The sequence below is a fragment of the Rhipicephalus microplus genome, chromosome X (genome assembly GCF_043290135.1).
Source record: "Rhipicephalus microplus isolate Deutch F79 chromosome X, USDA_Rmic, whole genome shotgun sequence".
Classification (NCBI taxonomy): Eukaryota; Metazoa; Arthropoda; class Arachnida; order Ixodida; family Ixodidae; genus Rhipicephalus; species Rhipicephalus microplus.
Window position 1 is genome coordinate 295,192,133 of NC_134710.1, and position 13,248 is coordinate 295,205,380.

At 41.7% G+C, this 13,248-nt stretch overlaps 1 protein-coding gene across 1 annotated transcript; it reads left to right on the forward strand.

The window, feature by feature from the left end:
- The first annotated feature begins 7,861 nt into the window (after positions 1–7,861).
- LOC142776181 (antimicrobial peptide microplusin-like) lies at positions 7,862–13,033 on the forward strand. Its single transcript, XM_075879388.1, has 5 exons — positions 7,862–8,019; positions 8,204–8,265; positions 10,279–10,368; positions 11,863–11,889; positions 12,694–13,033. The coding sequence occupies exons 1-5, from the start codon at positions 7,935–7,937 to the stop codon at positions 12,769–12,771; spliced, it is 342 nt and encodes a 113-aa protein (XP_075735503.1). The 5' UTR covers positions 7,862–7,934; the 3' UTR covers positions 12,772–13,033.
- The last annotated feature ends 215 nt before the right edge of the window (positions 13,034–13,248 follow it).

Consider the following 13,248-nt stretch of genomic DNA (forward strand, 5'->3'; position numbering starts at 1 on the left):
AATTAGCAAGGCAATTATCACTATAAAGCTATGAAACGTTATCTTGATTAGCAGGATACAAACTCTAAATATATTAGAAAGGGCTATTTAGCATGCTTTAGCGTGCTAATATTAAACGTTGCGTTAATTATCATAGTCAATTTCGCTCATCAAATAGCACATCACTTAGCCCGGTTGTAGCTATGCATGACTTCATCAGATCAGTCTTCTTAAGATGTGGCCTAATTACCTGGGCCTAATAATGGCTTTGCGTAATTACCTTTGTCATAGCATGTCCTGGCCTAACTAGCAAAGTATACCGTTCAGCAAAATAGCTAATTAGCCGACCGCGCGTGCTCGGGTGCTAGCAGGTGATGACAACAAAGACGACGCGCAGCGGCCGAGCAGTGCGCTTGAATGCACAAGCTGTCACGTGGCCTCGCTAGAATGTAAAGACCGACACGTGGTCTCTGGTTTAGCTGCAGTCGCGATGCTGTAAGACGCTCAGTCAATACTGATCTCAGAGGCCACTGTGCTGATTTTTCTAAAACAGACTTAGTACAAGCATTAAAAGCTTCGAAGTATATTTCAACCCCTCCTGCCTCTAAAAGAAGTCACAGCTTTGCCGCAAAGGCGAAGCAGTGAACGCGATAGCAACAATTTGAAAAGTCACGTGCAGAATACAAAGCAGATCGAAACGTGCTCCACGTTTCTCGCGCTCAAATTACGCACGAAAAGTACTCACAGGTACGAATGCACGCGAATAAGTGTCTCATTTGTTACTTCGCCGAGTCTGAAAAGCGCGCGCTTTTCGCGAACGGAGACTTCAATGATTGCAGTGACCTTCGTGCGTCCGGTAACTACAATGGTTCCACGTAAAGCCCAAGGCCAGCCAAGGCGTGCGATCTTCCCCTCCTCGCCACCGCGAGATGACGGCGCGCGATGGAGCGTCACTCCCTTTATCTAAGCAGGGCAAAGTACGCGTAGGAGATTAGAGCAGGCGCCGCTGCTCGATGTTGCGACATGCGATCATTGCGCATATTTCAATGCCGGAAACGCAGCAGCGGTAACTCGTAGATATAAATAGCTTGCTGTTCGAATGACGTACAATATTCTACAGGGTGGCTGAGTTGAAAGTGCGCTTTTCGCTGGAATATCTTGCCACTGTTAAGAGAAAAAATCTGTACAGGGATCTCCGTGATGTCTTGTTCCCAACACCTTTGTACAGATCTATGTTCAATAGAGGACCCGGACAGGACGTTTTTAAAAGGGTCAAAAGGATGAAAGTAAAAGCAGGGGCAAAAACTTTCTTTTTTAAATTGCATTCCGGGACTCTCCCCGTAAAGCAGTGGCTAGCGAACAAGGGAATTGATGTACCATGGACAACCAATTGTTTACTTTGTAAAACACCTGAGACAATAGACCATTCATTGCTGGGACGCTGTCTTTCATTGGGACATCCTTCAAAGAACATTGAAAAAAGATCTCCCCATTACAAGCCATGGCATTCGTTTTCTCTGGGTGGATGATGACGACGGCATACCATACGACATGGTTATGTTAATTAGCCTTCACAGCATTTGGCTGACCACAATAGCTTGCAGACATCTTGACCAGAACATACGTCCGGTCCGGGAGAACTTCATTGCAAATATGCGGTATATCACTGAGGTGTCTAAACAACAAGAAGAACCTCCCAGCTGGCTAACAATGTTAGAGGAATTATGCAACCTGAAAAATTTTAATGTGAGCACTTCGGATCAAATATTGGTCCAAGTGTATTTTATCATTCATGTTTCTGTGTGAACACCTGTAAAGAAAAACAGGTAATAAAGAAAAAAATCTACAGGGTGGCTGAGTGGTTAACGCCTCGCGTTCATGATGCGGAGGTCCCACGTTCGATTGCGTGTGGACTGAATCGTGCACAACGCAGAAAAAAACTTTCGACCTGTATGGCATTTTTTGGCTACCTCTGACCAAACAGATCTAAAGATCATTGTCTCGGTTGATGCATTTCACATTCGAATGAACAGTGACCCGAGTACACTTCGTCAGCGTTGCGCACACACGTAAGTCCCCTACACTGGCGTTTGCTTTGTTATTATGGCAACCAACATGAGCTTGTGGTTAATTTAATTTCTTCAGTTATGGTCCCAATTGATGTCTTAGGTCATCTTAAGATGTCTGCAACTACACAAAATGTGATTATGAAAGCGACGTGTGAACATTTTATGTCCCTGACTTTTGAGGATTTCAGCGCACACTTCTTAAAACACTCTGCAGTGTATATGGAGCCAACGCTGCCTGAACATTTTTCCTTGCGCTTTTTTAAAGCTTACGTGACTAGGTGTCACTTTTTTTGTCACGTTAGTCAATATTTTTTTTAATTTTATTTTAGTTCGCAAACTTGCCTTTTCTCCCGTTGTGAAAGGTGGCACTGGCAAAGCGTTGAGATCGATTATGAAGAAATGTATACGAAAGGCACCACTTAACTTAGCCATGTGTTTTGGCTGCGTTGTTGGTGCTCTTGCGTTAGTCAGGTTTGTGTTCTAATGTTTGAAGTTCGCGAGCTCTTAGCAATGATTGGGCATACGTATTTGTGTACATAACGTGCAATTTCAGCGTGGATTCCCAATATGGCGAGGGGCAGCGCACCGAGCTATAGTTCGGGGTATGCTTAGGCAGTAGATAGTGCCTTACCGAGACATTTCTTCGTGGAAGCTTTTTTGTATGTTTGGATTTATTGAAACCAAGTTTTCACTTGAGCTACACAGGAACTGGGTCTGTTTTGACACTTTTCAAATTTTCTTGGTGCACTTTAGGAATGTAACAAGTGTCGGTTGTCCCATCTGTCAGGGCCCTACTATATGCTGCAATGCTATGTGTGGTTCTTTACAGTAAGGTATTAGAAGTGGGCGGTTTGGGCATGCCAAAGTGATGATCATCAATGCATTGCTGATTATGAGGCACGCCGTTCTATTGCTTCTGGAAGCTCAGACCACTGAGTGTTTAACGTGCGCTGCTCCTCCACAGTATACAATAGCCTAGCAGATTCATTGAAACGTAACCTCCGCAGCTAGAATCGAACCTACGATCTTCGGGACAGCAGTCGAACACCATCGCCACTGCGCCATCGAAGCAGACTACTACTACTATATAGTGTGTTAACTCATACATAGCTTTAATTATGTAATTTGCCTCTAAGGATGCTTGCAAAAGCTTCAGCACTCCTGAAAAGGTGACATCGCAAAAGAAATTACAAAGTAACGTAAAGGCTTCTCGTTTGTCTCCGTCATAGTAAGTTGCTTTCTGGTCGTATAAGCAGTGTGGCCATGGTTATTTTCGAAAAAAAATGTAGCAGTGACAAAAGTGAATATAAAGAAGTAGGGCATATTTTGGAATAAGTCACAAATATAAAACAACTGTACATAGAACGAATGTAAATTGATGTTTGCGTCATCGCATTCTTAACTTTAGTGTTTATTCATTGTCTGGCTAGCTATTTAGTAATTTAGTGAGTTAGCCAATTGGTTGCGTATTGATTAGTCGCAAAAATGAACGCGACTATACATTATAAGTATAATGTTAAAAAAGAAGATCGGTTAGTATGATGTCGAATAAAAAAGTGTTTATTTTATTTCTTTTTATTTAGTACACTGCAGGCTCTTTATGGCTCGTGCTAGAGTGGGTAGATGAATACACCACCGAAAATTCATGGTGAATGTAAGCACATCAGCTTGATTGAAGACATGTATTGTAACACACAATATTGTTAGATTAAGTGTTTTAGTATGAGAACTCTGGCGAAGAAAAGCGCTCATCAGCGTTAACATGTTTGAAAGACTGTCGGAATGCTTTATTTTGACACGCGAACTAAGAAAGCTCTGTAGGTGAAAAAGCACTGAATCTACGGGACAGAGCGTCTAGTGGGTGTGAGTGCCATTTTTTTCTCTATTATGAGGGATTTATATTGCTTACAATACTCACAGCCTCAGCAAGATGTGTGTTCTGAAGATAGCGATTGCACTGACACATACGTGGCTTTTAAACTTCAAAACGAATGTGGAATCACTTTTGGCAGATTATTAGATTTTTTATATTTATCATCCACCTTCATCTGCTTAGATGATAAGATTTTACTACAGTTGAGAGGTGGGAGCATAGATCTTTCATCACCACACTCCGAGGAACACCGTATTTGCAAGCTACAACCGTAACCTTAAGAGATTACGAGCAAGCTAATTAGGTCAGGCGAGCATGGTAAAAGTGATGTAATCCGTGGATGACATTTTAATCATTTACTGCAGTAACCCTCGTGACACGTAGCCTGCTGCTGCTGCAATTTTGGGGGCGAAGCTCCTTATGGTCAAGGGCAGTTCATTCCTGCTGCTGCGTTCCCAGCACTACAAATTCACAGACAGACAGACAGACAGACAGACAGACAGACAGACAGACAGACAGACAGACAGACAGACAGACAGACAGACAGACAGACAGACAGACAGACAGACGCTTCACCCCACTCATCACCATTCACTCTGTGGATATGTTGTGATTTTATAACGTGTTCTTCTCATAATTCAGTTGTTCTGAAAGGTGAAAGAACCACCGAGGCCTCTTTCAGACAACTACTACGCGTTTTAGACTAGCAACTCCCGTCTTCAAATAGCCAATTATTTGGAAGCTGTCTATGCACCCACGTCTCAAAAGAGCCTTCTCAGTTTTTCCTCTGCCTACTCTAAAATTGTGAAACGCGGCATTGCAAGAGCGTGCATGAAGGCTACGCTACATAGGTCTTGTGGCCACCAAGTTGAAGCAGGTACTATTTCGTAAGTAGGAGCCTGAAGCTGGCTAGTTTTCCATCAATGCTTGTGACCACTATTGCTGAAAGCCTCGTAGCAGGCCTTAAATACGAGCACTCAGATACTGTGCAATTCAAGACAAACTCGCAGCTAACTATAGCGGTTATCCTTTATGCGAACAAGGTAGCGCATTGTCTTAAGAAAAGTTGTCGGCTGGGCAAGGGTTATAGGCGGTTGTTTTCTGCCCAAAATAGGCTAGGTAGCCTATGCTAGCAAGTCAATCGACAAGTAGAGAATGAAAGAGGATGCTTAGAACCACAGACTTGTTCAAAGTCGTAAAAGTGTTCTGTACGAGATTCCTGTTTCTTATGAGCATTATTATACCTGTCAAACAGGGCGGCGCTCTTAACCACACACGCGCGCATCTGCAAAAAGCTTCAAAAACAAAATGCAGATAGTCAATTATCATTTCATTGTAACAAACGTGGTTGCCACCCATCTTATGCAAGGTACCACCTGTCAAATGATCATCATGAATGCACGAGTCTCATATCACTAGCTTATCACTCACACAAGAGCGGTGAAGCATGTGTCAGCCTCCCCTCGATTTCCCTCCTTCCAACAAAGATATTATTCATGTCCCATATATATATAAACATATATATATATATATATATATATATATATATATATATATATATATATATATATATATATATATATATAGTGGGAGTAATAATTCAATGGGCCAGTTAGTATTCGTGAAGGTATGGGATATGGCACAACGGGATTTGATTGATATGTGGGGTTTAACGTCCCAAAACCACCATATGATTATGAGAGACGCCGTCTCTCATAATCATATGGTGGTTTTCTCTCACGGAGACGGCGTCTCTCATAATCATATGGTGGTTTCTTTGTGCTTGTCATATGGTGGTTATGGAAATTTCCGGAGCCCTCCACGCCGTAGTGGAGGGCTCCGGAAATTTCGACCACCTGGGGTTCTTTAACGTGCGCCCAAATCTGAGCACACGGGCCTAACACATTTCCACCTCCATCGGAAATGCAGCCGCTGCAGCCGGGATTTGAACCCGCGACCTGCGGGTCAGTAGCCGAGTACCTTAGCCACTAGACCACCGCGGCGGGGCTATGGCACAACGGGAGCGTTGTCAACAAGGATAAATATATTTATTTCCCCACAGTTTCGGGAGGGGTCCTCCATTCATCAGGGGATGAGTTATACTGACAGGAACTTCCAAACTTAGTTGCTGCCGCGTCCCTCTCGCCTTGAAAGATGTTTGCGACAGTGAGAGGGAACTGAAAAAAGGAAAGAAAAAAAAACAAAAAAGGGAAAGAAAAAAGACGAAAAAAAAGAAAAGAAAGAAAGTAAAACAGAGGAAGAACCACTGTTAACACTGAGAACGAAACCAACTGTCCGTGTATGTCCACATACGGTTCTTATCACGTGCTGTTCAGTTCTCGACGTGTGTCGGGCCACCCAAGATTGTCGCCGCGGTGGCGGGAGGGTCCGTGACGGCGTGCGCAAAGAAAGGGTTTCCCCTTAATGGGTTGGTCGGCTCTTTACCTTTAATCTTCGTCCGTTTCCCTTCAATGGTCATCAAGTGGTAGGCGAACGTAAACACTTTGTATGTGCATATGAAAAAAAGAAAAAAAAGAAAGAAAAAAGAAGAAAAACAAAAAACAAGAAAGGACAGTGTACACGTACGAGTCAGTCATAAACAAGCATGGTCTCCAGCAATCAACCTTTGTCACCAATTTCCTCCTGGCTTACTTCTCGGAGGCAGTTGAGTTTTCCGGGGTCCTCGTTGATGCTGGCTACTAATGTTCGAATTTTGAAAATAAAATATGCCTCACGCTGTTCGCGCTCGCGCCTGTTTGAGAAACCGGACTGCAAAAGAGTTACGCTGATATTTTCAAAACTGAGGTTTGGCAGGCGCAGATGTCTAGATAAAGGTAGCTTCGGCAGTGAAGTGGCGTGATACCGGTGATTATTGAACCGCAGCCGAAATGGCGTGTCTGTTTGGCCGATATATTCTTGTCCGCAGATGTTGCAATGTAGCATGTATATTACGTTAATGGAGTCACAATTAAAGCTTTCAGTTATGCAGAATTTGAAATTTGAAAGCCCCCTCACGTGGTGTACCGCAGGGATAAAAATCTGAAGGACATTCTTGTCAAAGCAAAAACAAACACCCCCAAATTTCAATCAGGGTGCCATCCCTGCGGAAAAGCTCGATGCAAGGTATGCCCACAGATGGTCACAACACGTGAATCCAAAGCGAACTTCTCGGATAGATAGATAGATAGATAGATAGATAGATAGATAGATAGATAGATAGATAGATAGATAGATAGATAGATAGATAGATAGATAGATAGATAGATAGATAGATAGATAGATAGATAGATAGATAGATAGATAGATAGATAGATAGATAGATAGATAGATAGATAGATAGATAGATAGATAGATAGATAGATAGATAGATAGATAGATAGATAGATAGATAGATAGATAGATAGATAGATAGATAGATAGATAGGTAGATAGATAGATAGATAGATAGATAGATACGCTGAAACTCGCAGAAGTTCGCTGAGAAACGCTTTATATTTATAACAGATGGACTCCGTTTTTTTTTCACTAGCACTGATGTTTTTTCTCCATATTTTTTTCTGCATTTTCAAATTATGCAATAGCTGTTGATTTCATATTTCTAAATAGTATAGAATCGGAAATTACTAAACCTGTCACAATTTTTTAGCAAGTTTTGTTAATGCTTTACACCTCGCAGTTATAGTGTGTGCGCGCTGTTATAGAAGTGAGGCGATGGTTGACAGTTACAGGCGGCTGAGTTCACGTGAGCTAAATGATAAACATCTCCGACTTCATGAGCAAAGCAGCTCATCATCGTCTCTAGACGATATGAACATTCGCGAAAACACGAGCTCAGCAACTCGCACGAAGTGCTGAGCCGATATATGCGGGAGTTTTTTTATCTTGTTGCAACGGTCGCTTTGTTTTAGAGTTCTCAGTTGATGACGTGAATCAATTGCTCGTAGATATAACATGGTTCGCTTAACAAGCGTTCAGTTCCCACACCGCCTGTGAACGGTCAACCAGAAAGTACAATGAAAGCGCTGCTATTTGCTTTACTCGCATACTGCATGTATGGATTTGTTTCCATGTCTGCTGATGATGATCTAGATATCTGCTGTAAGTCGCTCTTCATTTTTGCTTCTTTGTCAATTACCAAAAATACGCTCACAACTGTTTTCTACCACTAAACTTGACAGTTTTTGTTTTTGTTCGTGTTATATCTTCCCTAATTTGTCTAGAAAAACCTAATGTCTGCAAGATGGAAATGTCAATTTTGTTTATTTTATGCCTACATGCAAAGCTTTCGACAACGTCAAGCTTGGAATACTGATGAGATGCGTGAGGGAGAATGGTGGACACAGGGTGAGTGCACAGTTCGTAATGTTATCTATGCGAAATCTGAGTCAACAGTTGCTGTTTGCTCACTACACATGAACACGATGCTAAATAAAAAATAAGTCAATATAGTTTGGTTCTATGAACAGAAACCTAGAAAGCCTCGAAAATATTCGCGAAGCTTTTTCTTTGTGCTTGTCTTTTGGACAAGGATTCTTCTCTAGCATTTTTGAATGTTGTTGAAATATGATACTATAGCTTTTCTTTTGGAGGACGGTCTTGTGTACAATAAGAGATAATAAATTTTGTCACTGATTTTATCCACACCGCTGCCATGGGAGCAGAACTCTACCTTACATATAATAATGAACGCTTTCAGGCTGTATTTCGAATCAATCAGATGACGCTCCGATGTAGATTTCGCAGTAACACATGTATAGATGTGGATCGAGCGCTGATACTCAGTTGTTTTAAGCAAACTTTTCGTTGGCACTCTCTTCAACTCAATATTGATTTACTATCCGCAATTGAAATTGCTGATAGCAATGGAATGCGGTATCTGGCACGTTCAAGCTTGCTGGTCTTAAGATACGAAACAAGATGAAACAGTTATCTTCCAAAAAAATTTAAAAAATGAATAAACCAACAATTTTTCTTGCTCCCAAATAATTTATTTTGTTCGTACGAAGTGCTGATGGTGTGCACAACTTCCTTCGCTACAACTTCTTTCCGCTACCGGTAACGCTGACTGCATCCGATATTCAATATCATGCTGCCTGCTGCGGCTCCGTGAATACTTGCGGACACTAGATATCTCAAAGATTGTGTGGCTGAGATATTATTGGTGAAACAGCTGCGTGATAACTGGAATGTCAACGAGCCCATACACGTCCAATGATTGAATAATCGGACCAATTGAGAAAGAGAGCCAGGTATGGTGCCCTTAAGATGAGTCGTAATAAAACAATATGGTTGTGGAAAGTAATATTGAAATAAGTGCTTCTGTTTGTTAGTATCAAATGGATAAGGAGAGCATTTATACCGCTGTTCCGAGGCAGCTCAATATAGAAAATAGATTTTTTCGCTGATAATTTATGTCCCCTGCATTGCTTGCGTTTACTGTATCAAAGCATCATTTTTACGCAATTATGTTTTTGCTTTAAGTGTATTTCATGAGTTCTTTTGTTCGTAAAGTCAGCTACAACATCAGGTCAACATACATTCAGTTTTACAACACCAACTTTTCTCTGAGATTAGTATTAAAATAAGTATTGACTGGGTTGTAAGCTTCTTATGGGACGTCTTTCAGTGATCTATAAAGGGATGTGTTATAATTTGATCACGTGCTTTCCGTGCAATATATGACGTTTCTATAAAGGCAAAAAGAAACCTCAGCGCTGGTACTCTGGCACTTCTGCGGTTAATTCTATGATGAATGAGCTTATGTTGAACAAGTATTATATTAATAGAAAAACTTACGTACGGTTGTGAAATGTGCTAACCAGTTATGTTACCTTGAAAAGTAAAACAGTTTGACAACTGCATTGGCTACTTCAAAAACGTGATGCGAAATTTCGAAAGAGAACAACGAATTGACAAAAGGAGCGCTCTTTCTGTGCCTTCTTTCCTCTCGTTTGTAACTCGGCGCCACGTTTTCAAATAGCTATGTGTCAAGTTGCCCAACATAACGTGTTGTTGAACGACATGGGATATCTCACTGGGGGAACAAGACGTTTCATCATTTGTTTATTACAGATGCCCGAATATTTGTTTCTCAATTTGAATATGCGCAATATCAGTGTCTACAAAGCCGGTACCGTTCCTTCACTTTGGTTTAGCACTTCGTCAATATAGTGAAATTTACTAGCGGCAGCAATCATTCGGTTAGATGGCTGGATTCCAAGCCAATCGAACTCAACTTTACTTAACTGGACACTAGCTCCGCTCTATTGAACCCATCCATTGTGCGAACACATGAATGAGTAGAACTGTAGCTAAGTTTAAAGGCACCTTTTTAATCGTCCTGTCTTCCTGTCATAGCTGAGCAAGAGCCTCGACTTCCTTCTCACGATCTACCAGTGCCAAAGTGACACCTGCGCTTTCAACAAGATATGCGACGAAGGAGACGTTGTAAGCAAGCGGTTCATCTGATTTTTGCATGATTCCATACCTCCTCTACTTCATCAAAGGCTGTGCAGATGCGAATCATTGTTGGTGATGTGTTCACTCAGCCGGTAGAAGTAATTTGCAAGCACGCATGAACAATTCGGTAAATACTTCTGTACGTTGGAATGGCACAATGTATTGCTCTAGTTACCTCAGTGCATTCTTAACAGAAAAGTGTGTGCACGTTGTGCACACAATTATTGAAACATCTACCATTTTATTCATACGACTGAAGCGGGATGATTCAAAAGCAAAGCGTATGTGTTCCATCCACTACCGAATCTACATGAGGTCTTCCATCAGTGCACTATGGGAAAAGAACTGGCAGTGCAGTCCCCACTACTGAGGACTGCCAGAAAAGTGATGCTTTGTCATTGTAAACCGAAATATGAACAGCAAAAAAAAAACTCCAGAAGGGCAGTGTTGTGTTATAGCAACGTTTTTCAGTACTGCTTGTCATACTTATCATGAGTCTATTTTACTCTTAAACCTATAAACCAGAAAACCACCTGAGTACCTAGCAATAATATTAGCTCGACATCTCTCACAAAAAAGAAAAAATTTTAGGTGAATAGTTCGCTTTAAATTCTATCTAAACTCTCCAAGCAGCTTGTTAGCTTGCGTTTAGTCAATGGTGTGCCTTTCTAAGGAAGATTAGTTAGCATAATCAGTCGGGCGACTACAGAATGTATGCGTTTAACTGCGGCTTGTAGTGAAATTGGCCCTCAACGCTAGTTATCTTTGTGCAAGGTTTACACTCATAAATTCCCAAGGCTACCTCAGCACGCACTATAGCGATCACTGATATGCCAAGTAAGAGAAACTGAGGCCATGTCAGGAAGCACAGTGCCTTAAGCTTATAGATCATTGTGTTAGCTATTTCGTGATTCTACTTGTCTCGAATGAGAACGTGTTGCTGCAATCATCGTTTCATCCCTGTACATGTTTTTAAAGAACTCTACTATTGTGATACCAATGACATGGATGAACTGGTCAAACATAAACTACACGAGTACGAGAAGTACAGAAGAACAAAACCAGATCTTATATCACTAAAATAATTCAATTTGTCATCGTTGGCAATCGCGTTTGCCAATTTTAATCTTTACTGTAAGTTAGTTATGCTGCCAAATAGTGGTTTAGAGGTTTGAGCGAAGAGAAGCCGGACCATCCCTATTGCTGGCACTAACGACGCACAATATTTTAGGCCTTCATGAAATACCCCACGCGATGCTGCTCACTTTTTTATTGTAGCTGTAGCACGCTTTGAAAAAATTTCACCTAATTAAAAAATGAAAAACTAGCTTGCTTCATTAATGCTTTCTCTTGATATTTATCTTTCACATAAAAGGGTGTTCATCATGTAACAACGTGTTGATGTATTAAGTGTGCGAGGGGAACAGGCGTCCACGAGGACGGCATACTACTTTGTTAATTATCGTTTTTTGTTACTTTCAGACAACTGCCTTGAACAAATATTTGAGGGTAAGTACCACTGGACTCCGAACAATAATTATTTCATTATAGACTCGAAGAGCGTGAATCGACAATACTTTAAGTGTGATTCGGGTATAAATCTGAGATATCGTTGAATGCGATTGACGCTGCAACTGACGTTCCCGCAAGCTGACATGCCTTCGTCGAGGCAGCAACAGTTGTTGCCTTGAGAAAGACGAAAATCTGGAAACGCTGTTTCCATCGACATTTCTTGTTCAACGCTCACTCCAGTTTTTCGAACTTAATCTGTCCCTAAACTTGGGCCTTGTTTCGTATCTGGTTGTGTAGTTCATATCTTATCCTCAACAATTTTGCATTCATAAAAATACCGCCGCCGCGGCCAGGGTCTAGCCCGCGACCTTCGGGCCAGCAGCAGAGCACCGCAGCCACTGATCCACCATGGCGGATCCTTGCATGCTATAGTATGCTGAGGTGGTGGGAGAGCCACCTGAGGGTGGGAAGGAAGGAGGAATATGCTCCAGCACTTACCTATTGTAGTTACGAATAGTATTGCGCTGGGGTGTAAGGAAAGTGATGGTGAGGAACAGGTGATGTGAGTGTGAAGATGACTGAAAGGAGGAGAGTTGGTAAACCACATCGTAGCCATATGTAGTATAGTGTAGCTATGAGAAGGTAGGGGAAGTAGGAGCGATGAGAGAATGGAGTAGGGAAAGGGGGAGGAGATGGCCACTCGCTTTACTGTCTTCGTACCACTAGGGCGTGGTTGTCCTATTTTTTTATTTCTACTGCTGATATGTCTTTTTACTATGTGTTTTATTTTTTCCTATGTAGCCTAAGTCTCGCAAGGACTTCTGGGAAGTCAGCAAGCAGTGCGAGAAAGATCTTCCTCTGGATGACGTGACCGCTTGACCATCCTTTTCTCTCAATTGAACACCGTCGCCCGCAACCAGTTGCCTGGAATCGCTGTACTGTTCTTGTTCCCAAGCTTTTCGTGAGAAACATTTTTGTGAGACCCTTGTTTTAATTGAAGGCATCTTTTCACATATCACGCACTAAGACTGAATCCTTCAAAGATTTCACAAGAGTATAATCCCGAGACTTATCAAAGTAGTATGCCAAATTGTGTAACACTCAATAAACAATCACTTCACGTGTGTCAGCCCAAATACAAGTGATGGATGCTGTAAAGGATGCTGTTTGGTACTGACATCCGTCATCGGAGTACTACCAATTTTCTACAACGGTGGGATATAATCATTGTCTAATACATGGAAATAGTTTTCATTGTTACAATACACGGTGCTCTACATGTGGGCTGCCTTCGACTGCGATTCCAGCTGAAGGCTTTGTGGTGCATTCACAAGATGAAAAAAGCGCTAAAAGGTA

Coding starts and splice junctions, on each gene's coding strand:
- LOC142776181 (XM_075879388.1), top strand. CDS start 7,935: ATGAAAGCGCTGCTATTTGCTTTACTCGCATACTGCATGTATGGATTT. Junction 8,266..10,278: donor GGGAGAATGGTGGACACAGG/GTGAGTGCACAG, acceptor TTCCTGTCATAG/CTGAGCAAGAGCCTCGACTT. Junction 10,369..11,862: donor TATGCGACGAAGGAGACGTT/GTAAGCAAGCGG, acceptor TGTTACTTTCAG/ACAACTGCCTTGAACAAATA.